Source organism: Rhinopithecus roxellana, chromosome 1 (genome assembly GCF_007565055.1).
Source record: "Rhinopithecus roxellana isolate Shanxi Qingling chromosome 1, ASM756505v1, whole genome shotgun sequence".
Lineage (NCBI taxonomy): Eukaryota > Metazoa > Chordata > Mammalia > Primates > Cercopithecidae > Rhinopithecus > Rhinopithecus roxellana.
This window is the reverse complement of record NC_044549.1, coordinates 196,175,138-196,198,545: the sequence shown is the minus strand read 5'-3', so window position 1 is coordinate 196,198,545 and position 23,408 is coordinate 196,175,138. Positions and strand designations below refer to the sequence as shown.

General features: G+C 55.5%; 3 protein-coding genes across 9 annotated transcripts in view; 1 reads left to right on the top strand and 2 right to left on the bottom strand.

Moving 5' to 3' along the window:
• Window positions 1-914: 914 nt before the first annotated feature.
• Window positions 915-14,064, bottom strand: ZBTB47 (zinc finger and BTB domain containing 47). Its single transcript, XM_010374321.2, has 6 exons — window positions 13,701-14,064; window positions 8,593-10,149; window positions 6,833-6,980; window positions 5,346-5,461; window positions 4,531-4,675; window positions 915-4,240 (listed from the first exon to the last, which is right to left on the bottom strand). The coding sequence occupies exons 1-6, from the start codon at window positions 13,701-13,703 to the stop codon at window positions 3,879-3,881; spliced, it is 2,331 nt and encodes a 776-aa protein (XP_010372623.1). The 5' UTR covers window positions 13,704-14,064; the 3' UTR covers window positions 915-3,878.
• On the top strand, window positions 13,258-17,356 carry LOC115899084 (translation initiation factor IF-2-like). 2 transcript variants are annotated; one of them, XM_030935473.1, is made up of 5 exons: window positions 13,258-13,646; window positions 14,474-14,585; window positions 15,906-16,010; window positions 16,514-16,605; window positions 16,994-17,356. In XM_030935473.1, the coding sequence occupies exons 1-5, from the start codon at window positions 13,285-13,287 to the stop codon at window positions 17,148-17,150; spliced, it is 828 nt and encodes a 275-aa protein (XP_030791333.1). In that variant the 5' UTR covers window positions 13,258-13,284; the 3' UTR covers window positions 17,151-17,356. The 2 variants fall into 2 exon arrangements, 1 of the variants encoding a protein (XP_030791333.1); XR_004058692.1 differs by lacking the exon at window positions 14,474-14,585 and having other exon boundaries at window positions 15,906-16,120.
• A 2,264-nt stretch (window positions 17,357-19,620) lies between these two features.
• NKTR (natural killer cell triggering receptor) overlaps window positions 19,621-23,408 on the bottom strand; it is a 51,619-nt gene continuing 47,831 nt past the window's right edge. For all 6 annotated transcript variants that reach the window (XM_030935414.1, XM_030935420.1, XM_010374317.2 and 3 more), the window contains one exon: window positions 19,621-22,441. In XM_030935414.1, coding sequence (XP_030791274.1) covers window positions 22,354-22,441 — 88 coding nt within the window. In that variant the 3' untranslated portion in view covers window positions 19,621-22,353. The remainder of the gene's footprint in view (window positions 22,442-23,408) is intronic.

Here is a 23,408-nt window from a genome sequence, read left to right as displayed (position 1 = left end):
GAGGTGGGGAGAGGGCTGGAGGAAAAAGAAGTGACATGCAACCTGATATAGCAGAAGGTGAACAGACTGGAAACACAAGAGATAAGTGGAATCCACACAAGAGTTGGGGAGGGAGCAGCCAGGCCCCCAGGCCTGTCAGTCAGCCTTGTTTCAGGGTCTCTTGAGCAAGCCCGTGTTTCTTCCATTCATAGCAGGACTGTGTAGAAAGGCAGTGCCAACATCCTAGGAACCTGCACCTCCTTTCTGGCCAGTCAACAAATCCGCCCATGAGACTTCTCTCCCAGTCCCTCCCAGTCCTGGAAGGTCCTGTCTGACCCTTTTCTACGTATGCAGAGGTAAGTGCCATAAGGAGACTCATTCTGCATGTGTCCCCGGGGCCTAGAATTCCATTTGGCACGGAGTGAGTGCTCTCTGTATATACTACTTGTGCCATGAAACAATTCTGAGTTCCCCAGGGAGAGCCATCTGCTCCTCTGGAGGCCACCACCTGTCTTCTATCTGAGCTTTTGTCTTCCCGGGCGCCTAAGTCAGCATCTCTGTTATCTGACCCCTTCTGACCTCCCCTGCCCACCGAGGGAGGGATGAGTCCATACTGCTCATCACAGCATCCCCAGGGCTCAGCACCTAAGTGGGAGCATTAGTTCCTGCTCTCCCAGAGCTCCTGTGGCTCCATGCCTGGTGCTCACAGGAAACCACACCTACACAGGCCCTGGCCTCCTGTAGCCATTGCCTTCAGGACCTCTCTTTCATGCCCCTCTGCCTCTGACCTAAGACCCACCTATTTGCCCCTCCCCCATCCCCCACTGCTGCCCTTGCCTCAGCTCCTGACTCTGGGTAGTCCCCAAAGCCCAGCCCCTTGCTCTGGTCCAACAGTCAAGGCAGGCCAAGTGCAAAGAAGAGGCTGGGCCAAGGGACACGAGTTGTACTGACTTTATTCCCCTTCACTCTTCTCACTCACATGCCTGCTGTGCCCCACACTCTGGGGCTGTGGGGTGCCTGTACACGAGCAGTTGTCAGTGGTCTCAGCACACGCCTGCGCATGGCCATTCTGCTACCACCAAGCCCTCTGTGAAGGGCACCGTGGAGACTACAGCAGCATGAGCCAGGGTTGAAGGCTCCCAGAACTGTGGCCACAGGGCTTGTGTTCATCACTCTAGCCACCCATCCCCAGCTGGCCTGAGACCAAAGAGCCCCAAGGAGCCTGGTAGACCCAGGCTCCAGGCCTCAGTTCTAGTCAAACAGGCTTAGAAGTCCAGATGGACAGTGGGTCCCCCACAGATCTCCTTGGGAGGGGATGATCCTGCCCCCTTCCCCCAGCCCTGGGAAGTGAGGATGGTACCCCAGTCCCCTCATTCTGACATCTGGGGGCATCTTTTTTTTTTTTTTTTAATAAAAAGGAGATGTAAAAGCTAGTAAAACAGGAACCCCTATCCATACTGGAACTGCTGAGGTGCCATTATTGCTTCTGGCCTTGTGGTCTGGCAGGAAAAGAGCCCCCACCAACAATGGCCCAAGTGAAGAGTGTTTAGCACCAGGGACACAGGCTCCTATCCCCAGTGGGGCAGGGACCTCCCAGGAGAGGGGTTGGTTGTGCCCACCTGGAGCTCCCATGACCGTCTTGACCAGTCCCTGGCCAGCTGTCTGGACCCCTCACCTGATCCCAGAGGGAAAGTGTACAAGAACAGGAAACCCATGTCCCGGGATAGGGTTTCATCCCCACAACTGTCTCTGACCTCTGCTTGTCAGTATGGCCCGACAGGTCTCAGCCTTCAGCCTGGCCAGGGCCACTCAGGCCCACTCAGACTGTAGTGGGGCCAGCAGGTGATGACACCATCAGCCCCTGTGGGAGACCTGGTGCCAGTGATGAGGATTGGAAACCCATGGAGGTCCCTGCCTACAGCCCACTGGGAGGGATCAACTTTTTTTGGGAAAATGTGAGCCAGCTCCAAAGAGCTGCCAGGCACTGGGACCAGAGGTTAGAAATAGCAATGGGGAGGGAGGTGGGGGGACCCTGAGGACATCACGGAAGCCCAAAGATCAAGGAGTGCAAGGAAGAAAACGAGCTACAGTAAAGCAGGGGCCTGGAGTCCCCAGCCTTGGGGTGGGGGCCCTGACCGGAAGCCTTCCTCCTTGGGGAGGGGCGAACCCTCTCTCCCCTAGGACAGCAGGGGCACCCGAGTGTATGTCTACAGCTCCAACATCAATTGGGCAGGGAAGCTGCTGGCACTGTCCCCTCCAAGCCCAGAGAACAACCAGGGTGGTGTGGCTTGGATTATAAATCCTCAGATCACTCGGGCACCTCAGGCCTGCCCAAATCTGTACAGAATAAAGTGCTTCGTTTATTGATGATTAAAATGTCCCCAGCTCCCTGCCCCAGCGCCATGGGCCTTACAAGGAGGTCAGAGGGGTTGTCAGTCCCCCTAACCATTCCCCCGGGGCCCGAGCCTCTTCCCACTCCAGCCATGCTGGGAAGGCAATAGTGTCGGGGAGTGGTGGGGGTTTAAGGTGCAAAGAGTATAACAAACAAAATTGTATAAACACAATAGGAAAGAGCTTAACTAGGAAACATGTAGCTTATGGAACCTTCCTCCCCATATTAAAGGCAGGAATAAAGACAGCAAATGACAACAAAAAAGGGTTTCCTATTAGTGCTAGCCTCATGGGGGCAAGCAGTGGGGTCTACGCTGTGCCTCCCCAGTCCCCCCAATCCCCCGAGGGGCCTGAACATGCAGGCTCCTTTACCAGCAGTGCTATGGGCGCCCCACCCACCGGTACAGAGGCCCAGGAGGGACGAGGATGCTGGAGCCAGCCAGGGACAGGTTGTGGCAGGGTCTAGAGGGAGGATAAGGCCTAGAGCGGGCCTTTGGGGGAGCAGAGATGGACACAGCCACACTTGTTCCTTCTGGTGTGGGATATATGGCCAGAGTAGCTGGTGAGGAACTGGGGTGCTCTGTGAGCAGCCACCCTGCCCCTGCCCCACTAATAGCACCTTGAAACCCTACCAACACTGTCCAAGCCTCATCCTAGGACTCTGCCCCCGAAGCTGGTGCTGCCAGTCAGTCTGTCTGCCCACCCAGGGTCTGGCTCACAGTGCTGTGAGGCACAGCAGCTTCTGGGGACATCTCTGGGACTCAGGACCCTTGGTGCCACCTGGTGCAGGTCAGGGATCCCTGGGCCTGCTGGCAGCAGAGTGAGTGGGGAAGGCAAGTCCCTGGGGTCCAGCCCCTGCCTGCCCTGCTCCACACAGTGCAGCACTGGTCTGCAGTCTTCGCACCTCGCCACCCCCCACTGCCCACGCTCACCCGGGTCGAGTCTCAGGCCCTGCCTCAGTGCCTGTGGCCCTCAGACTGGGTCTACAACTCCTCAAGGGTTTGCGGGGGTGGCACACCAACTTCTCCCCAAACCCTCCAAGATGAGGAAGCAAATTAGGGGCATAGGGGACATGGGGATAGGCTGCTGAGGCTGACCCAGGCTCCACCTGGCCAACCCCTCTGGTGCAGGCCTTGGCAGAGGGACTGGCCACACCTGCTGCCCAGGCCCCTTTCTTTCTGCTGCAGACCCCCAGCACCCCCCTCACCTGGAGGCGGGTGCTGCAAATAGTTTCTTTTTCCTTCACTTCCAAAAAAAAAAAATAGTAAAGGCTTCAAGGAGTCACAGAAAGTGGGGGCACTTGGTAGTGAGGTGCCCTCCACCAGCTCTGGGGGCCGCCAGCCTGCACACCCCTCATGGTCGGGGCCTCAGGCAGGGCACATCCAGCCACTTCTGGACGTGGAGCAGGGCCCAGGCCTCACTGCTGTGCTCCCCGGAAAGGCAGTGGGTCCTTCCTGGAGTGGGCCCTGGCTCCAGGCCCCAGCGGATGCACGGGTGCAGCTCGGCAGCTAGTTGTTGGCGTTCATCCTCCCGCCGGTGCCGGCAGTGGTGGGGAAGAGCGGAGGCGGGGGCGGCAGGTGGGGCGGGGGTGGCAGGGTCTGGGGCAGCCCCGAGAGCAGGGGCAGTGCGTGTGCCTGGGGCTGGGTTGGGGGCAGGCCTGGGGCAGCGGAGGTGCCATCGCCGGCCAGGGGGTGGCTGACACGGAAGCACTTCTCCTTGTGGGCCTTGAGCATGTTGGAGAAGCGGAAGCGCTGGCCGCACACGTCGCATGGGTACGGCTTCTCGCCCGTGTGCGTGCGCCGGTGCCGCTTCATGTTGGGCCGGCTGGTGAAGCTCTTGCCACAGATCTCGCAGATGTACGGCTTCTCTCCTGGGGGTTGGGGATGGGCAGCAGGGCGTCAGTGAGGGGTCGCCACACCCGTCTCCGTCTCCCATGGAGCCATAGTTGGACCCAGCCCTGGCGCTCAGATCCTCCCCGACCCTGGGGCATTTTGTGCCAGCCTCACCCAACCCTGGGAAGCAGGAAAGATGGGTAAACGGAGGCCCAGACTTGAGAAGGGGTGTGGTCAAGATTATTCCAGGTGTCCTGAGCGGGGCTGAGAAGGGGTCCCGGCCCAGCATGGGCCTGAGGCTGACCCACGTCCCACAGGGCAGCCTCACCTGTGTGGGTCTTCATGTGCTCATCGAAGTACTGCTTCATGTTGAAGTCCTTGCCGCACCACTGGCACATGAACTGCTTGTGGCCAATGTGGATGCTCATGTGTGACCGCAGCTGGTACTTGTACTGGAAGCGCTCATTGCAGTTCTGGGGGTGGGGTTTGGGGGTGAGGCCCAGGCACAGAGCAGAAGAACAGCCTTTGTGGAGGGAACAGCTCCCCTGTGGCCACAGGGCCAAGGAGGGACACACTCAGGGGCTCCTGGGCAAGGAGATGGGGACGTGAGGGCAAGCCGAGGTGCATCTGGATGGGCAGTGCATGGGCACAAGGAGAGGCCACAAGCACCCAAGACTTAGGTGGGGAATGGAGGTCAGGAAGTGGGAAAAAGCCACAGAGTAGAGGGAACCCCATGCTTAAGGCATGAGGTCCCTCATTCTTCTTCCTGATCAGAAGCCCAGCTCCTGCCCCCACCTCCCCACCTGCAGCTCTGTTGTCTCATCTCTGAGCTCCAGGCCTGGGATGCTCCTGAATCCGCCTCCCCAGAAAGCCTGCTCCTGGGGCTGCAGCCCACCCACACTTCCCACCCTGAGTGTGTGGGGCTGGGTTGGGGAAGGACGGGCAGGAAGGGGGTGGGCCAGAGAAGAGTAGGGGCTGGGTGGGAGTGTGAGGCAGGGGCTGCAGACCTCAGAGGGTGGGTCTCTCTCTTTCTGGACCCTACATTCTGCCCCCTAGCCCTTTGTTTTTCAGCAGCTGCTCTCCCTGATTCCTGCCCCTCCCAGGTGGCCCCTCGGGCAGGCCAGGCAGGAGATGGAAGCTCACCTCACATCTGAACGGCTTCTCCCCTGAGTGCTGCAGGGAGTGCACCTTGAGGGACATGCTGCGCTTGAAGGACTTTCCACAGGTCTCGCAGGTGAAGGGCATGTCCTTGGTGTGGGCTACGAGGTGGGCACCAGGGCCGTCATGTCTTACGGGCCTGCCCAAGCACCCCCACATTGGGCCCAGACCCTGCCTCCTGGGGCAGCCCTGTGCCACCACCCTTCCCTGGGGCTGGCCTTATACCCTGTCACAGGACCTGTGGTGATTCCCAGGAGAGGCCCCCTGCCTCCATGGCTGGGTCTCCTATCTGCTCTGAAGGTCTGCCTCAGACATGCCGGGACTCTGTGGTTCTTTAGCCTCTGGCCAGTTGAAGTGGCCAAGGCTGCCTTGCCCCCAAAGCTTCAGGGAAGGACTCTGGATGGACCTGGCTTCAGCTCAAATCCTGGCCCAACCACTGGCTTCCTGCTCAGTCTCTCTGGGCCTCAGCTTCCTCTTCTATAAAAAGGGACTCATAGTGGTCCTGAGCCTCAGGGATGGTGGGCTTTATAGGGGACCATCTGCAGAAAGGCCCTGGCCTCAGGCCCTAGCCAGCAGTCTGGAGGAAGTTAGGTGCACTCCTCCCAGCACCCACTGATAGCTGAGGACCAACAAACTTTAAGGATCTGGTAGGAGGCCACTGGAGACAGAAGGCTCCCCTCCAAGCTCACAGACACCAGTCCTGGTTTACCCAGCATGCTCCTGGCTGAGACCTAAAGCCGCAGGGTCCCAGCTTCCAGTCAGTTCACACTGGAGGGGCCCCAGCACTGTCCCATGGAGAAAGGGATTAGGACCTGGCCAGGGGCTCACTGTCCGCCTTGGCTACCCCTCCCCCTCAAGGCCCAGACTTGGGGCGGGCAAGGAAGGCAGGGCTATAGGGACATGAGACTCTGCCAGGCCCACATACAGCGGGTAGGCAGCCTTGCCTGGGGCAGTGGAGTGGCCAAAACACACACTTGGGTGACCTCCTTACTGTGTCCAGGCATGAACCCTGAGGGGAGGCTGCATTCAGAGAGGCCTGAAGCCCTATGAGGACCAGAAGGTAAGAAAGAATCAGAGGCACAGCTGTCATCAAACTGACACAGGGCCTGTACCAGCCCATACAGCACTTTGTATAATTAGGAAAAGGTATTCCTTTCCCTGAGGGGACACAAGCTCATGCCAGGATGCACAGCCTGGTTAGCAGTGTGCCAGCTTGATTCCAGTTCCCACCTGCCATCTTGTCCAGGCACCCTTGTGCAATGTGCAGCCTGCCCAACTGTACGTGCTAGCCCTGGCCCCAGAGCCTATCCAGGCTACACCTGCCACTGCAACCAACCTCCCCAGGCCTCCCAGATGAGAGGGGCCTCCTCACCCCTTCACATTGCCCTTGGATGTGAAGTCTTTCCCATCCACCAGCCAGAAGCTGGTCCATCTCTATCCTCCGGCTCCATCCCCCAGTGGCCCAGACTTACCAACCATGTGCTTACGCACGTGGGCCATGGTGTAGAACTTCTTCTCACAGATCTCGCATGAGAACTTCTTCTCCGCGTAGCCGTGCACAATCTTGTTATGCTCATGGAGGGACCAAAGCTTCTTGAAAGCTTTGCCGCATGTTACACACTGCAGAGTAAGAGGACTTGAGGCCCTGGGTCCTAAGTCCCCAGGGCCTTGGACCTGGGCAAGCTACTGCCCCCACTGGCCTCAGTTTTCCCACTTGAAATATGTTGGAGGGCCCTTGATGCCAGCTCTGATGTTCCTAAGGTTGGGGATGAAAACTCCTTAAACACCCCCAAACACACAGCCTGGTGTCCTCCTTCATCCTTGAGTTAACTAGGGTCAGGGGTCACCTCTTCCAGGAAATTCTCCCCTCTGGGCTCATTTCAACAAGGGCTTCCACAGGCATCACCCTTTGTCTGTCTATAGAGCTAAGGCAGACAATTAGCTGAAGGCCCGCCTCTGGTGTGGAGGCTACACACAGAGATAACAGGTCCCACAGGGCAAGCCACTATCACTGCTGCCTCCTCCTGCTGGGACCTGTGCCATGACACCATGGATATCCTCAAGAGGATGAGTCCCAGAGGCATTGGCTAAGGAGGACAGCAGGAGTCTCAAGATCCCATCAAGCAGAGAGTGGACCATATGTCCCCACTTGTTCTCCTGGACCCCTGTCCTGCCCATCTGTGCAGGACACTCCACAGGGATGGAAGCTAGGCCAAGGCTTGGGCAGAAATTGGTCAGGGGGCCCAGATTGGATGGCAGAAGCTTCTTTCTCCTTCAGGAGGGAGACTCAGGTGTGCAGCAGTTAGAGCATCAAAGGGCAGCCCAGGAGGCGGGCAAGTGGGCACAGGTACACAAGGGTGGGGCAGAACACCAGGTGACCCCCAGGTAACACTTTCTCCACAGGGCACTGCAATTAGCCATTAGCTCAGGCAATTAGCACCCACCTACCTGCTACTTTTCCCCCTTCTCCTGGGCCAGAGAGGTGAAAACCACCTGTGGGAGCCTGGCTGGCCCTTGAAGCAAGGGCCACCCTGAGAAGTGAGGCTGGCACAAACAGACTCAGGCTGGCTCAAGGCCCAGCAGCCAGCTCAGCTCCCCTGCTTAGCCCCAGCAGCCTCTGCTCTTCCCAAATTTCTCACCCAATCCCTTTTCCCCAGGCCCATGAGAGCTGGCATCCCCAAAGAGCTGAAAGTGGGGGCTGCCTCCTGCTGGGATGCCCCCCACTCTATACAGCGCTTTTGTGGGAAGTAGAGGATGGCATTCCTCTGGGCAAACCCCTCCTCCCATCGTGTGCTCATTTGTTGCAGTGCACAACCTGTGAAACTACACACAGTGGCCCTGCTGGCCTTCCTACAGCCCCAGTGTTTGTTAAAACCCTGTCTGACTCATCCCACCCAGAGTGGGCTGTCTTCTGGCCTTGTATGCGCAGACAACTCTCCACTGTCATCCTCCCAAGTCCATGTGTCCCCTTTGTCCCTCTGGCCAAGGGTACTGTTTGTTCCAATCCTCTGCACATCTCTTCATGCACCTAACTCTATCCACCTCTCCCAGGGAGCTCGGCTTGATGTTATCCCCTGAGCTCTAACCACCCTGAGAACTAGGCCTGGGCCAGCCTGTCTGGGGGCTAAGTTTGGTCTCCACAGACCATCTAGGCGCTGGGTGCCCAGAGCCCAGTTCTGGCCTAGCCCCACCTGGACAGCCTCTGCCCTGCCCCCAGCCACGTGAGGCCCACCTGGATGTTGCGCTCGCAGTCTGTCTGCCTGTGCAGCAGCAGCTCGCTCTCCAGCAGGAAGCGCTTGCCGCACTGGTCGCAGATCTGCATGCGGCTGTGGGTCACATTCATGTGTTTCTCCAGGTACCAGCGGTTGTTGAAAACTCGTGGGCACTTCTGGCATGGATGGTGCTGCTTCTCCTCCAGCTTCACCTTGGCCCCCAGCCCATCAGTGGCTGGCGGCCCTCGGGCTGATGCAGAGGCCACTCCAGGGGGTGGCTTCGGCCGTTTCCCACCCCGCCGCCCAGCTTCCTCAGGTTCAGGGGTGCTCCGGCGCCGGGCATTCTCCCGGGACCGTGTGGCCATGTGACTGTGGGGAGGGGGGTCTGCCCGGCTGCCTCGGCTTCCCCGTGGCCCCTGCTTGCCCCCAGCCTCCCCCTCCTCCCCCTCCTCCTCCTCAGAGCTCTCTTGATCCTGCTCACTGGGCCCTTCCTCCTCCTCCTCCTCCTCTTCCTCCTCCTGCTCACTGTGCCCTTCCTCCTCCTCCTCTTCCTCTTCTCCCTGACTGCCACCCTCTTCCTCCTCCTCCTCCTCCTCCCGTCCACTGCCACCACCTTCCTCTTCCTCCTCTTCCTCCTCCGCCTCCTCGTCGTCCTCCTCCTCCTCGTCCGAGTGTCTCTGCAGCCCGTCCTCCCGGCCCAGAACCATGGTGGCCGGGCTTGGCCCGGCACCTGGCTTCCCCTCTGGCCCCGTGGACACGTGCAGTGTCTGGTTGTTGAGGTTCACCTCCACGATGATCTGGGACTGCTCCCTGCGGCTGTAGGTGCCAGAACCCCCAAGCTCTTCCTCCAACTCTTCTCCACCCTCCAGCTTGCACAAGCTGGCCGGGGGCCCACCAGCCTCCTCGACACCACCCTCCTTCTCCTCCTTAAAGAAGGGCTGGGCTGGCCCAATGGTGGCAGGCACGGTGCCACCAGCAGTCCCTGCCCCGTCCTCAACACGCACCGAGTAAGGGTCAGGGCCCTCGCGGGCGTAGATCTTAGGCAGGCCTGGGGTGTCGGCCTCCTGCTTGATGTCACAGTAGTAGGGCGGTGCAGCTGGAGTGCAGCTGGCAGCCGGCTGGGCCAGGGCCACAGTGCCCGGACCTGGTGGGCCTAGAGAGCGGGCGTCCAGCAGCTCTTGGCAGGACGCAGCGATGTCAGCCATCTGCAGCAACGAGGCGGCGCTGAGCACCTCGTGGACGTTGGCCGCGTTGACCAGCAGCTTGGACGTATAGATGAAGTTGAGGATCTGCTGCAGGCCACCAGGTGCCAGCGCCTCCAGGGACAGCTCCACACGCTGCAGCTGCTTGTTCTGGGTGAAGAGTGAGTGGAAGAACTGGCTGTAGGCGGCTAGCACACCCTTGTGTGCTGGAAAGACGCTGCGCTGGGGCACCAGCACCAAGTCCACGTCGCAGAGGTCAGGCTGGAAGAGGCGCTGCTCGTTCAGGCGGCCCATCAAGCAGGCAAAGTGCAGCGCCACATCCTCCACCAGCGAGAACTCGGCCGCCGGGGAGTCAGTTGTCTTCTCAACCAGCAACTGCGGGGACAGAGGGCACAGGAGTGGGTCAAGGCCAGTGGGCCCCTGCCCGCCCTTCCCCTACCACCACCCCCAGCGTGGCCGGCCATCCAGGAGGCAGCCCATCACTGGTGGCTCCACTTTACAGCAACAGAGCCAAAGCTCTAGCAAGGAAGGAATTCAAGCCTGAGTGAGCTGCCCTCAGAGCTCAGACTCCACTCGTGACCCTCTGAGGCTGAAGATCAGGTCCTGTCACTTTTCTGGGCCTCTGAGTGGTCTCCTGTGAAATGGGAAAAGTCATCCCAGGAAGGGAAAGAGAAGGAAAGGGGACGAAAGAGAGACCACAGTGACCAACCATCCAGGTTTGCCAGGGACCTGGGCATTTTCTGGGTGCAGGGCTTTCAGTGCTAGAACCAGGACCATCGCAGGCACACCAGGACTAGGTGGTCACCCCAGGAGGGCCACAGGCATTCCTTCAGCGTTTCCTCAGCCCTGTGGATTCTCTCCACATATTCACTCACACATACCAACACAAGCAAGCTTGCCCAGCCCCAAACGCCTCAAGAACAGAATCTGGGCTCACTGCTCACTGCCCAGCCTCTGCCTACAGAACCCAAGGGGTAGCACCTGAGGGAACCCCTCATTGCAACAGCCGTGCAGTTGCTACAGAAGTTGAAATCTGTGAAGAAACCCAGCCTCAGGCCTATACCTTCTCCCTACTCTGGTCCTGCTGCACTGCCTGGTGAGGTCCCCTCATCACAGCCTCAGGTCTAGCCCCCAGCAGCTCTCCCTCACCCAGGGGCTCTGCAGGGGTGGAAGGACACAGCTGTGGAACCTGCCTACCATGCTTGCAGGCAAGAGGCCCCAAGGCCTGCCCCAGACCCTTTTCCCTGTAGACCCCCAGACCCCAGGTCAGGTACGGTCCATGTCCACAGGCTCTGGGAAATCCCTGCCTTGGAGGTCACACCATCTGGGGCTTCCAGAGCCCTAGGGGAGGCCCTCAAAGTCTGATGGGTCAGACTATCAGGCCTGTGGGCAACATCCAGCACCTGTGAATTGCCTTGAATAGAGGCCAACTCAGTTACCCCCAGCTCTACCACAGCAGCCTCCCCAAAAGGTGGGCAGCACAGACAGGCAGCCTGCCCAGTCCCTGCACGAGGACCATCGCATAGTGATGTGCAGATGTTCAGTTAATATCCACCAACCACCAGCCCGGCTGGACTAGCCCCACTGGTTCCAGGTTCTGGCTGTCCTCAGGGTCTGCCCAGCCAGGTCTGAGCCTCCTGAATTCAGGAGGTACCTTGCCACAGTATTTTGATGGCCACAAAACTATCAGCTCCATAGCTGTCAGCGCCTCCCTGGGGACCCTGGGATGAATCCTGGCCCCATCCATTCATAGCCTACCCGCCCCCCCCCCCCCCACCCATGCCAGGCCTTCCATTGCCAGGACAGCAGTGGGTAGGCTGGGACTGGGCAGGGGTGGTGGTGGTTGAGTTCCTCTTCTCAGTCACCTGAATGAGTGAACCCACCCTGGGCCTCAGGAGGAGCCTCCCTGAGCCACCAGGGGCCACCTGTCTCCAGGCCTGCCCTGGACCCTGCCCCCTACACCCAGCGGCCAGGGCAGCAGCCATCCTGTGCTCCCTCACATCCCAGTCTGGCCAGGCCCCTGGCCAAGGCTACCATCTTCCTCGAGTTCTCCACTACACCCCTTACCCCAGCCAAGAAGCCATCCATCTGCCCCTCTGTCCCAGGCTGTCCAGGCCTGGCCAATCTAACTGGGATGTGGCACCAAGCCCCTCCCATCTCCCTCCTCTGACTCATTCTGATTCATCTTCTGGGACCAACCCTACTACACAGATGGAGAAACCGAGGCTCAGAATGAGAGGGTTCCACAATCCAGAGCCCCTGGACTCCCAGCTCTGCTAAGACCACCCCTTCCTTGCTAGACTCCACATGGCTGGATTTCTGAGCCTTTAATGACTTAAAAAGCAAGAACACCCCTTCACCTGGGGACTAGTCATGCTTCCCCACACTCACCACTACCTCCTCTACCTGCTTCCTCCTCCCTAGAGCCACTGCACCTGCAGGTCAGTGAAGGATCAGGGTACAACTTGGGTTGCAACAGGGGCTCCTTAGGGTCTCCAGGGGCCAAAGAGTGGCAGAAGTGGCTCAGATAAGGGCTTGCCGAAGCCAGGCCTGTTGGGGGAAGTCCACCCCAGGCAACAGAGCCCCAGATCTCTCTGCTTTCCCTTTATGGAATGCCCTCCACTGCCCACCTGTGCCCACTTGCCACAGGGAAAGGGCAACCTTCCCATGTGCACTTTGGCCTCTAGGCCAAATGAGGCCTGACTTTGGCCCTCTGGCCTCTCAGCAGGAAAGGAGGGGAGTGCTGCCTCAAATACTCCATTGCTAAGGTGGTACCCTCAGACAAGCCAGCACCATCCTTGGCCCTTGGGAGGCCCTAAACCTCACGACCCGATTGGACTCTCTTGACTGGGCACAGAGATGCTGCCCGAGTCTACAAGTGGCAGCCCCTCAGCAGGGTTCAGCCACCTCCGTGTCTGGCCCCTACCACACAATGTCCACCAGCTGTGCTGGCCTCCACAGCCAGATGTGCTAGTTCCCGGAAGCAATGGGTGCCCCTCCCCTTCCGGCTGTGCCAGCTGCAGTCCAGGTCACTCCAGCCTAGCTAAGATGCAGGACCAGGGAAGTGGTCAGGCACTCTGGTTGCCAGGGGGTTTCATGCCTTAAAACCCTTGCCCCAAGTCAGGCTGGGGATTGGCCAGGTGCCAGGGACATCTCTCCAGGCTGCTCACCCAAGTCAGAGCCTTCTACACCTGAGGGGTACCTTGCCTCACTGACGAGAAGCCTCATCTCTCTACCTTGCCTCAGAGCCTCCCTGGAAAGCCCCATGATGAAACCTGGGGAGTCCATCTGCGACCCCCTCCCATGTCAATTCTTTCTATGCTGGGCAGCAGTGGATGGGCCCAGACTGAGCAAGGGGGCACAGGCTCATGACCTCTAGGCTCCTCCTTTTGGTGAGGGAGTGTCTATGCCAGCCTCCTCTGTGCACATACCTCCCCTCTTTCCCTTGGAAATAGACCCAGAGAGGGCGGGGGATCTGCCCAAGGTCACACAGGAGTTGGTACTGGAGCTATGGGTGTCCTCCCACACCCCCTTGGCCCGGGTCATCCCGAATCCCCAGGCAGGGCGGCTCCAGCGCCCACGTGGCCCAAGGCCCAGGCGGGAATCCGACTCCCTCTTTCCCCCATTACCCAGCCTGAGGGCGGCGCCGTCCAGGCGCAGGGGAGCGCCCTCCTTCGCCGGTGCCTAGCAAGACCTCAGCCTCGAGCGCCGGCGCCCCCACCCCAGGAATTTAACCCACTCCCCACCGAAAGCCGCGCCACAGCGCCGCATTCCCAGCCCGCGGGACCCAGCAGATGGAGCAAGGAGACCGGGGGAGGGGGAAAGATCCCTCCAGCCCCTCCACCAGAGCCCGCGGGCAGTGCGCCTGAGAGGTCAGAGCTGGCAGGTGGGCGGATAAGCGGGGGGACAGGCAGGGCCCTGCGTACCATGGTGCCGTGGCGCTGGGGGCTCACAGGGCCCCGCGGGATCGCGCTGCCCCCGGCGGCCAGGCCGGGGCCGCTCCATGAAGCGCTGCGCTGGGGGCCGCCCCCGCGCAGGGCCCCGCGACCATGGCCCCCGGGGGCGCGGCCGGGCAGGCGGAGGCGCAGGGCCGCGGCGAGTCCAGCGCCGAGCAGCTGCGGCCCCAGAGCCTCGGGCGCGGCGGGCGGGGGGCGCGGGGCGCCGATTGGAGCCCGCGCGTCAGCTGGGGCCGCCGTCTGGACGCTTAAAGGGCCAGGCCGCCTGCGTGCCGGCGGGGGGCGCGGACACGCGTGGTGTGCGCCGTCCCCGTGCAGCCCGCCCTGCTGCACGCTGCCCTCCACCCCCCAGCCCCTGCTCCAGCCCCCAGCCCGTCCCCACTGCTCACATCCGAGCAGATGGACCCCGGCCCCACCCTCCCGTGCTGAGCCTCCTTTCTGCCGGGAAGTTCGTCCGGGAGTCAAACATCGGTGCCCTCCGGTTGCGCCACGGAGGGGAAGCTGCCGTGAAATTAGGAAGCTGAGCGCGCCGGGCCCCGGATCCGATCAGAAAAGGCTTCCACCCGCTTCCCTGAGCGATCCCACGCTAATCCCACTGAACCCCGCACCCCGGCCGCGCTCATCACCCCCACCCTCTTGCCTGGGCTGTTCTGACCTGGGGGTGAGTCTGGGGTCCCCAACTGGTCCAGTCCCCCATCCCTATCCCAGGGCGGCGCAGGGCTCATTTTGCTCTGTGCCTCCAGGACTTGGCTCCAGTGGACCCATACCTACCTGGCGGCCTCATACTGCATAGGGCCACCCAGGGCAGGAGATTTAAAACCCAGGACTACAACTGCAGCGATCAAGTCCTCTAAGGTGACTGGCCCAGGACCAGGAGACAGAGGGACCAGAGGAGTAGGGGCCAGAGGCTCAGGCCCCACTGTGCCCCTCTAGCCGTGTGACCTGACAACTGCTGAGTGGCCCCCCCTGCTCAGCCTCTGCTGGGGAGATGCAGCCAGGCTTGCGGAATGCTGCTCTGGCACGGACACCCGTGGGGGCAGGGGGCTGGCTCTGTTGGCAGGAGGCTGTAAAGGAATGCCGCCAGGCTGAGCAGGCAGCAGGGTGGGGACCACAGGGCATTAGACCTGGCAAGGTCTGGATGGTGACTGGGCCACCATTGTAGAGGAGAGGCCTCTGTGAGCATCCCCTACTCCTACCCCAAGTTGACTACTGCCCATCTTGGGTCACTCTCATGTTGCCCCCATCTCGATATTCTGCACCCCTCCCCACATATGTGCGCTTGTGTTTACATACAAGTCCATGTCCAGCTGCAACAGCATCTCCTGGGTATGCTGCCCTACTCATGAGTGGGCAGGAACTCTGGCGCTGGCTCAGGGTGACTTGGTTCTAGGTGCCAGAGGAGAAATGGAGGAGAGACCAGGGTCTTAGGCAGGTGCCATGAAACAGCCTGATGGTCTGTCCCGTAAGACTGCAAAGGCCTCCTCCCCCACCCCCACTCTCTGCCAGAATACAGAGGGCTTCAGGACAAGGCTATCCCAGAGCCAGGGAGAAAATGTCTCAGGGGCCAAAGCTGGGGCATCTGGAAGCCCCTGGCAGCTGCTGCAGACATCCTGCACCTGCATGGGTGCACAGACAGCTGGCCCAGCTCCCAGAAACCCCAGGTTAAGGCCAGGCCAGAGCAGCTTACACGCTTCTGACCAGCTAGCCCCCTGAGGGCTGCCTTCTGCCTCTTCCTCCCAGCCCACTTCCTCATCTGACTCACAGTGGATCCTAGCACTGGCCCAGGAGGTAGTAAGGGAGGGGCTGTGTGCCCATTGGTTGGATAAGGACTCTGAGGCTGAGAGCGGGACAAATCACTTAAGGCATCAACATCAGGAGCCAGGGGAAACGGAGGTGGAGAGAGGGGACCTCTCCACGGGCCGGAAGAAGCCTGGCAGAGAGAGCTGCATGGGACATTGCTAGGCCCACTGCCAAGTCAAAGCTTGACAGAGGGTGTGGCCAGCGTGACTGAGGTAGTGATGCTGGCCCTGTGGGGCCTTGTTGGGGCCTTGGCTCCAGCAGTCAAGCTGCAGGAAGGGCTGGAGGTTGGGTGAGAAGGGAGGGGACGGGTGGTAGGGAGGCACTCAGTCTCCCTGAAGGCCTCGGCTGTTCCCCTTTTGTTTCTCTGGCCTGCAGCTCATCGGCTGGGGAGTCCCAGGGCAGAGCCTGACCTGTGTGAGCAGCTGTGGGCACCTGACAACACTGGATCTGGCAGGAAGGAGTGGTTTGAAGAGCTATCTGGTGGGCCCAGAGGGCTGCTCAGAGCTGAGCCTTGAACTTGAACTTGAACCAGAGCAATGAGGGAGTGGAAGGGCTTTCCAGACAGAGACAGCTCCTGCAAAGGCCAGGAGGTGGAGACAATTTAGTACCTGCAGGGAACTAGAGGGGATTTGGTGTGGTGGAGTCAAGATTCCTGTTGATCGGTTGTCTGGTCGGTGGGAGTGAACAGGTGGAGCTAGGCAGAAGCAGAATTTCTCTCTTGGTCCTGATGAGGGGCATGCAGGAGCTTCACTTCAGGGAGGTCAAGGCAGGCTTTCTGGAGGGAGGGACTGAGTTACTGTGGAGGTGACTCCTAGGCCAGAAATGCATGCCCCAGGGATGAGTCAGGAGTCTGGAGATGCTCACCCAGCAAGGACAGAGCTTAGTGATCCTTTACACATTTGGGATTGGGTCCTGGCAGGGTCGGGAAAGCTATGCCCCTGCCTCTGGAAGACAGCTCATGGGTTTTCTTTCAATTTCCCTAGGTATCTACCCTCAGTGCTGGAGCGTCCCCAGGCTTGGTTGGGGAAACCAGATTCAACCCCACTGAAGTTGGAAAGAACAGCCCAGGTTGTGGGTATGCATGTGTGGGAGCAATGCAGGGCTGAGTCGGCCCAGAGGGCATGGAACTGTGTGTAACAGCCTGGGCAAGAGGGAGAGCAGAGTGGGCAATGCCAGAAAAATATAGGCAATGCAACTCAACTCACACATCATGGGGCTGGTGGGGTGGCAGGGAAGTTCAAAGCTACCCAATAGGCGCTGACCCAAAGCCCAAAAGTTCTAAGCAGGGCGGGAAAACATGAATCCGCTGGGTGTGGGGTAAGGGTGGAGGTTACACCTGAATTCTGCCTCCACTGAACCCAGCACTAATAGGCTACAGCTGCCCTTGGTTGGGGGCCTCATGCAAACCGGCAGGTTGTCTGGTTTCCTCTCACAGCATAAACATCATGGCTTTGGCATTTCAGGTCTCTCTTCCAGCTTCCAGGATCCTCTCCTGCCCTGTTGGTTCTGGGGACCTTGGGCCTCTCCCTAGTGATTAAGCCTGGCCCCAGACATGAACCCTCTGGGACTCCTTCACTTCTAGAGGCACCACCTCAGGGGCCACCATCTCTGAACCACTGATGTATGCTTGGTTTTCTAAACATTTAATACACCACAGTTCTAGGAGGAGGAATCCCTAGCATCCATTTTTCAGATGAGCTGAATTATAGAGAGGTCAAGCAAATTGTCCTCCTTCCAGTTACCCAACTGGGAAGCGGCAGAGTAGAACTTAAACCCAAGCAGCCTGGTTCTGGCCCAGAGTCCTTAAGGATTGTACCGCAGAATAGTTGCTCATAGAAGTCCCCCTGCTCTTCAAAATAAAATCAAATTAGGCTGGAGGCATTGAGGTCAGTGAGGACTCTTTTCAGGCTTTCTCTGGGAACCTGGCCTGATGGGAGATTTTAGTTACTAGAGGTCCTAGGTGACCAGAGGCTGGTGAAGTGCCAGCCTATACACCCAACCCCTGTGGGCCAGGTTCACTGGGAGGCAGATTCGTCTGCAGGCTGGGAAGGGATAAGCACCCCTGGTTGTCTATCATGTCTGAATGTGCCAGCCATATATACCCTCGTTCAGGGTTTGTGAGCCATAGGAGGCCCAGGATCAGGGCTCAAGATGCAGAATGCAGGTGTTTGTCCTGAGACCTCAGGTCACTCCATTTGTTGTTTCTCAGACAGGGTCTTGCTGTTGCCCAAGCTGGGCAGAGGTGCAATCATGGCTCACTGCAGTCTCCACCTCCTAGGCTCAAGTGATCCTCCCACCTCAGCCCTGAGTAGCTGGGACTACAGGTGTGTGTCACCATGCCCAGATACTTTTTTGTTCTGTTTGTCTTGATAGTCTTGCTATGTTGTCCAGACTGGTCTTAAACTCTTGGCCTCAAGCAATCCTCCTGCCTTGGCCTCCCAAAGCACTAGAAATACAGGTGGCCACTCCTCCTTTTACCCTGATATCCTCATGGCTCTGGGCTGAAGAGATGCAACCCTCTCCAAGCTAGCCTGGATTCTACAGGCTGTGAAGCTCAGCTCCGTCTAGGGAGCTGGAGCTTGAGGGGTTGTAGTAAATGATGGGTCTGGGGTCTCCAAGAGGCAGCAGGCCCACCCGGGGCCTTCTGATTCACAGTGAGGGTGGAGGCAGCAGCAAGGGAGTACTACCTCTACCTTGTACTGAAACTTTGAAAGAAACCAGACCACTAAAGCCTCCTAGCCCTGTGTGTATGTGGCCAGGGCAGATTCCCCTTGCCTTGTATTTATCAGGCCCTGACAAGCTTCCCAGTCTGTCCTGAGATGAACGTGTTCTTTCATGGTACCCAACTCCTCCCGACACCTCTGGACTCCTGAGGGGCCTTTACTGCATCAAAGAACTTCTCCCTGCTGTCTTCCCAGCTCATTCTACCACAAGGCCCTCATGGGCCTGCGGGCTCTCACCTCACTGTGGGCAACAGCGGAGTTGATTCTCTGTTCCAAAAACCAGAGTCCTCTGGAAATCTGAACCCAGTCCCTTTCACCTTATGAGGCATGGCTTCCACATCTTTTCACCTGACCACGTTAGTCTGCAACACTCGTTCAAAGCTCAGCATTTGCCTTGAAAAAGTGAGTCGTCTCCTTTTTTTCTTTTTTTTCAGTAGAGATGGGATTTCACCATGTTGGCCAGGCTGGTCTCAAACTCCTGACCTCAAGTAATCCACCTGCCTTGGCCTCCCAAAGTGCTGGGATTACAGGCGTGAGCCACTGCACCCGGCCACCTCCCATCTCTTCTAAACAGTGATTCCCAGTTAGTGTCCATAGTCTCTTGCAAGAGGGGCATTTTCCTTGAATTACCTTACTACCTATTTAATGCCCAGCTAATTCAGAAGAGTCAAGACCAAAGTCCTTGGCACATTTTGCCCCCAATACTGCCCAACTATCAAGCTTACCACTATCAGAACTTGATCCTGCATTTTCTTTACGATTTTAAAGGAATGCATCCAGATTTGACAAATTTCAGGAGTTGCTGAAATAAAGAGTCCACTGTTAACTCAGTTTAAAAACTGAGTGTCTGCAGTGAGAAGTTAACTGCAATAAGTTACGTTGTGTTCACTAAGAAAATACACATTCCTTTCAGTTCTGAGGAGACAAAAGTTAATTGTACTTCCCTGCAAATTTGTATGTGTATGCTAAAAGAATGTTTTCTCTGGGAGTGAGTGATATGTGCTGCACTGACTGATGTACTGCTGTTAGGGAGGGAAATGTAGAGGCTGAAGGTAAATGGACTGTCTCTAGGCAGAAACTCACAGATGGGATGTGACATATTCGTCCCTCAGCAAAGACATCTTTATGCAGGTCACTTTAGCTGGACAACAACAAAGTGTAGGGGAAATCTGGAGTTTCCAGGGGAGGAAGACCAAACATCATTAATGCTTACCTGTGTAGGTTAAAATCTCTGCCTGACATTCTCTCTAGCTCCACCTCCTACACCCACCACTAACATTCAGCTAGAAGAAAAGGAGCTGCCAAAGGAGATGAGGTATCTTCACTGGCTGGGTCGGCAGAAAGATGAAACATGCACAGACTCAGACTTAGACTAAGTATATATTTTAATTTCTACAAGGTCCCCTTTCAAGTTTTAGGGAAATTTAACTGAAGTGTATACAAATTAGACATTGCTAATATGTACAAAAGTATTTTATACAGTTTTTGAACAATACTAGCTATTTGCAATAAACAAGATGTTACAAAAACAGTCCAATAATGCATTTCCTATTAAGAAGCACAATACACAACATAATTCAATTTTATTAAAAAATAACTTCAAAATACAGAACAATCCCCTTTAGGAAGAAAGGCTATTTCTGTAGTTCACTCTGTCAGTAAACATACAAGTTGAATGCTGCAGCAGAGGGCTGTCCTCCATGGAGAAAAGAAATGAGGCTTCTAGGGCCTATCTTTTCTGGATAAAATTCCACCCACAGCTGAGATGGGCAAAGTTATTGCCTGTGGTAGGCAGAATTTGAAAATGCCCCTCCCCCTTTCAGTGAGCTAATCTCCGGAACCCGTGAATATGATGAGATGAGATAGTACTCCTGCAATTATGTTCTATCGCACAATCGACCTTCAGATATATCTGTGGGTTTGAGCTAATCATATGCCCCTAAAACAGAGGAGGACGGGAGAGAGATATGAAGCATGAGAAAGAGCAGGAAGGCTGGTTTGAAGCTGGAGGGGACCACACAAGAAAGAATGCAGGCAGCCTTGAGGAGGCGAGAGGGGCCCCCAGCTGAGAGCCAGCAAGGAACTGAATTCTGCCAACAACCTGAATGAGCTTAGAAGCAGATTCTTCCCCAGAGCCTCCATGAAGGAATGTTGTCCTGCCAACCCTTATTTCAGCCTTGTAAGACCCTGAGCAGAGAAGCCAGCCACACTGTGCCAGACCCATGAGCTACAGAACTGCTAAATGGGTGTTGTTTTAAACCGCTAAATTTGGGGTAATTTGTCACACAGCAATAGAAAACTAACACAGTGCCCAAGGGCAACTTTTCTTAATTACATTTGGCAGTTTCTGCTTGGGTTCTGAATGCATTTTTTTCCTACTGACTAGTAGTAATATTCTCCTTTGCAGGCAACCCTTGAAAACCTTTAAATCATACTGTTTTGTATTCAGTATCCAGTATTGTTTGTTTGGCCAAAGTCCTGTTTTCTAATGTACTTCTGTCTATCAACCTGGCAAACAACTGACCACCTTACCCTGTTTTCATACCTTCTTTGGGTGATAGTTTTAATACATTCAAGGACACCCTCCCTCCACCAAGGGTTGTCAGCTCCCTACAACTGAGGGCTCTTTTCCACTTCCCAAATACACCAGACAAGGCCTGTGGTAGGGTGGTGCTGAGTTCTACATCAGGCATCCAATATGAATTTCTTCTGCATAATTGGATTAAAGTGGCACTAAGGTGATTAAGTACACTTGGGGAACAAATTCAAAGTAAAGATTAAACACACACACACACTAGTTTTTACAGGTCCAATTATTTTTGGAGGAACCACCCAGAGCCATGAAAATATATAATTTATGCTATACCCTCTATCCCTCTTCCCCTGTCTCTTGCACCTGGGTGAGGTCATGCAAGGCTTTGAGTCAGCTGCAGGTCACAGTGGAAACAGGAAAAACATGCTGGTTACAACAGTTCAGCTGCTGTTGTGGTAATATCCTGTACTTGAAAGACTTGAAAGCCCTGCAAAATGTCTCCAGGATGGTGGCAGTTAGATTTTGATGTTACTTTTGAAGTCCAGTCTTCACTCTTCCAGAGGTACACACACGCAGTAGACTTGAGTGGCCAGTATCTCCTATTGCCAATCCTGCCTGCTCCAGGGGACCCCAACCCACATCTGTACTTGAGAGAAGCCCCCCAAACAGTCAAAGTGAAGATGGCTCAGAATAAACCATTTTTGGTGCCAGTGATTTTTTTGAATTTAATTTTTCTCTTTTATGGTATTTAAATATATGATCTATAAGAGTAATGCTTAAAGAGGTACCAAAAATTACCAAGCACCAAAGCATGAAGTAGAATAGAATTGCTTTTATAACCTAAACTTCTGATCGGTATTGATTAAAAAGAACATAAAATAGTAAGTCCTCAGAGACAGTGCAGGTATTTATAGTTAAGGCTGATTGATTCTTCCTAACCTTGCCCACAAGCCTGAAGTAATACAGACTGTGTGGGACGTATCATGACCACTTTCCTAATCCTGTGAAATATCAAAGAAGTTAGGAATGAATTAAGAACCCCCGAGCCACTGCCTTATACTCCTGGTTACCAACAGTATCAATTCTGGGTGGTTTGTTTTTAGAGCACATTATGTACAAGACTCTATGGAATCAGTATATAAATATTTGGCCGCCTTTAACAGTTCTCCTTCACAGTTCTATGCTTGGCAGCATATATGCTAAAACTGGAAAAACAGGCAAAAAGAATCTGTATTCTAAGGAATACGTGAGATAAGAGTGAAATAGACTTAAAATAATATTGCAAATTATACATAAATTTCACGATTTCTTGATTCAAGAAAATGAAGTTCATTTCCATAGTTGGCTACTGTAAAATGTGGCATAAAAATATTTTTAGGATACATATCTGTATTTTAAATTCTTCTCCCCACATGTAAATGAACGAGTAACAATTAAGAAGTATCTATTTTTGAAATTCATCTCTGATATTGAAATAGAACAACAGACTGTCATTAAGTTTTTTAAGCTTTTAAGTTGCCAGATATTTACAAATAAGATATAATTTGTATCCATAAAAAGGACATTTTCAGCTATATCTGCTGCTCTCACTGGGGCTCCGGTGATGAGAGTAACTTCGGTCACTTTCACTGTCAGAGCCATATGATCTACAACTCCTGTAATAACAAAATATATAAAAACCTTATAACTATAAAATCTTTGAATTCCTCTTGTAGCTTCTTTTTTATATGAGTGGCTTGAAAATATCAATAGTGTTTTCACTATTTCACTATAGTGTTTCACTATATTAGTGGCTTGAAAACATCAATAGTGTTATATAACTGATGCAGCACAGCACAGACGTAGGGTACTGACTATGGCAACGCCGTGGACTTTTTCTTTTTCTTTGTTGCACAGGTTGGAGTGCAATGGCATGCTTTCAACTCACTGCAACCTCCACCTCCCGGGTTCAAGTGATTCTCCTGCCTCAGCCTCCCTAGTAGCTGGAATTACAGGCACCTGCCACCACGCCCAGCTAATTTTTTGTATTTTTAGTAGAGATGGGGTTTCACTATGTTGGCCAGGCTGGTCTTGAACTCCTGACCTCAGACGATCCACCCGCCTCTGCCTCCCAAAGTGCCCGGCTCATACTATGGACTTTTCAAAGATGTTTTACACGACAAGTTGTAGTAATGTCAAGATTAAAATAAAATAAACATCACATCTTAGGAAATTTGTGTGAAATACATTCATGAAAATGCTGGGACCACAAAAACAAAAAACCAAAGAGCAGAATAGTTTCCCATGTTAACCAAAATGAGTATCAATATTTGAATAGATTACCTGAGAAAAGTAATGGGGAAAAGGTGCACAAACAGTTTCATTAAAGAAATGGAAACCAAAATGGGGTCCAATGAGGGGTGGCGGCGGCCCTGGGCATGAACAGGACCACTGGGATACTTAGTCAAGAGGACCCGGTCATGGGTGCACACACACACGCACACACACACACACACACACACAGACACAGACATGAAACCAAGTATAGTTCTCTGGGGTTCAAGGACAGAATAGAATAGTCGCCAAGACAAATAATTTAGGAGCAAGGGGAGCCGCAGTAGGAGCAAAGGCTGTCTTAGAGGC

What these genes read in the sequence shown, in the direction of transcription:
- LOC115899084 (XM_030935473.1), top strand. Translation starts at nt 13,285, where the DNA reads ATGGGTGTCCTCCCACACCCCCTTGGCCCGGGTCATCCCGAATCCCCA. An exon ending in GTGGTTTGAAGAGCTATCTG is followed by an intron (nt 16,011 to 16,513) that starts GTGGGCCCAGAG and finishes CAATTTCCCTAG; the next exon opens with GTATCTACCCTCAGTGCTGG. An exon ending in AAGAACAGCCCAGGTTGTGG is followed by an intron (nt 16,606 to 16,993) that starts GTATGCATGTGT and finishes TTGGCATTTCAG; the next exon opens with GTCTCTCTTCCAGCTTCCAG.
- ZBTB47 (XM_010374321.2), bottom strand. An exon ending in CGTGCGTAAGCACATGGTTG is followed by an intron (nt 5,462 to 6,832) that starts GTAAGTCTGGGC and finishes CCCACCTCGTAG; the next exon opens with CCCACACCAAGGACATGCCC. An exon ending in GCACATGAAGACCCACACAG is followed by an intron (nt 4,241 to 4,530) that starts GTGAGGCTGCCC and finishes CCCAACCCCCAG; the next exon opens with GAGAGAAGCCGTACATCTGC.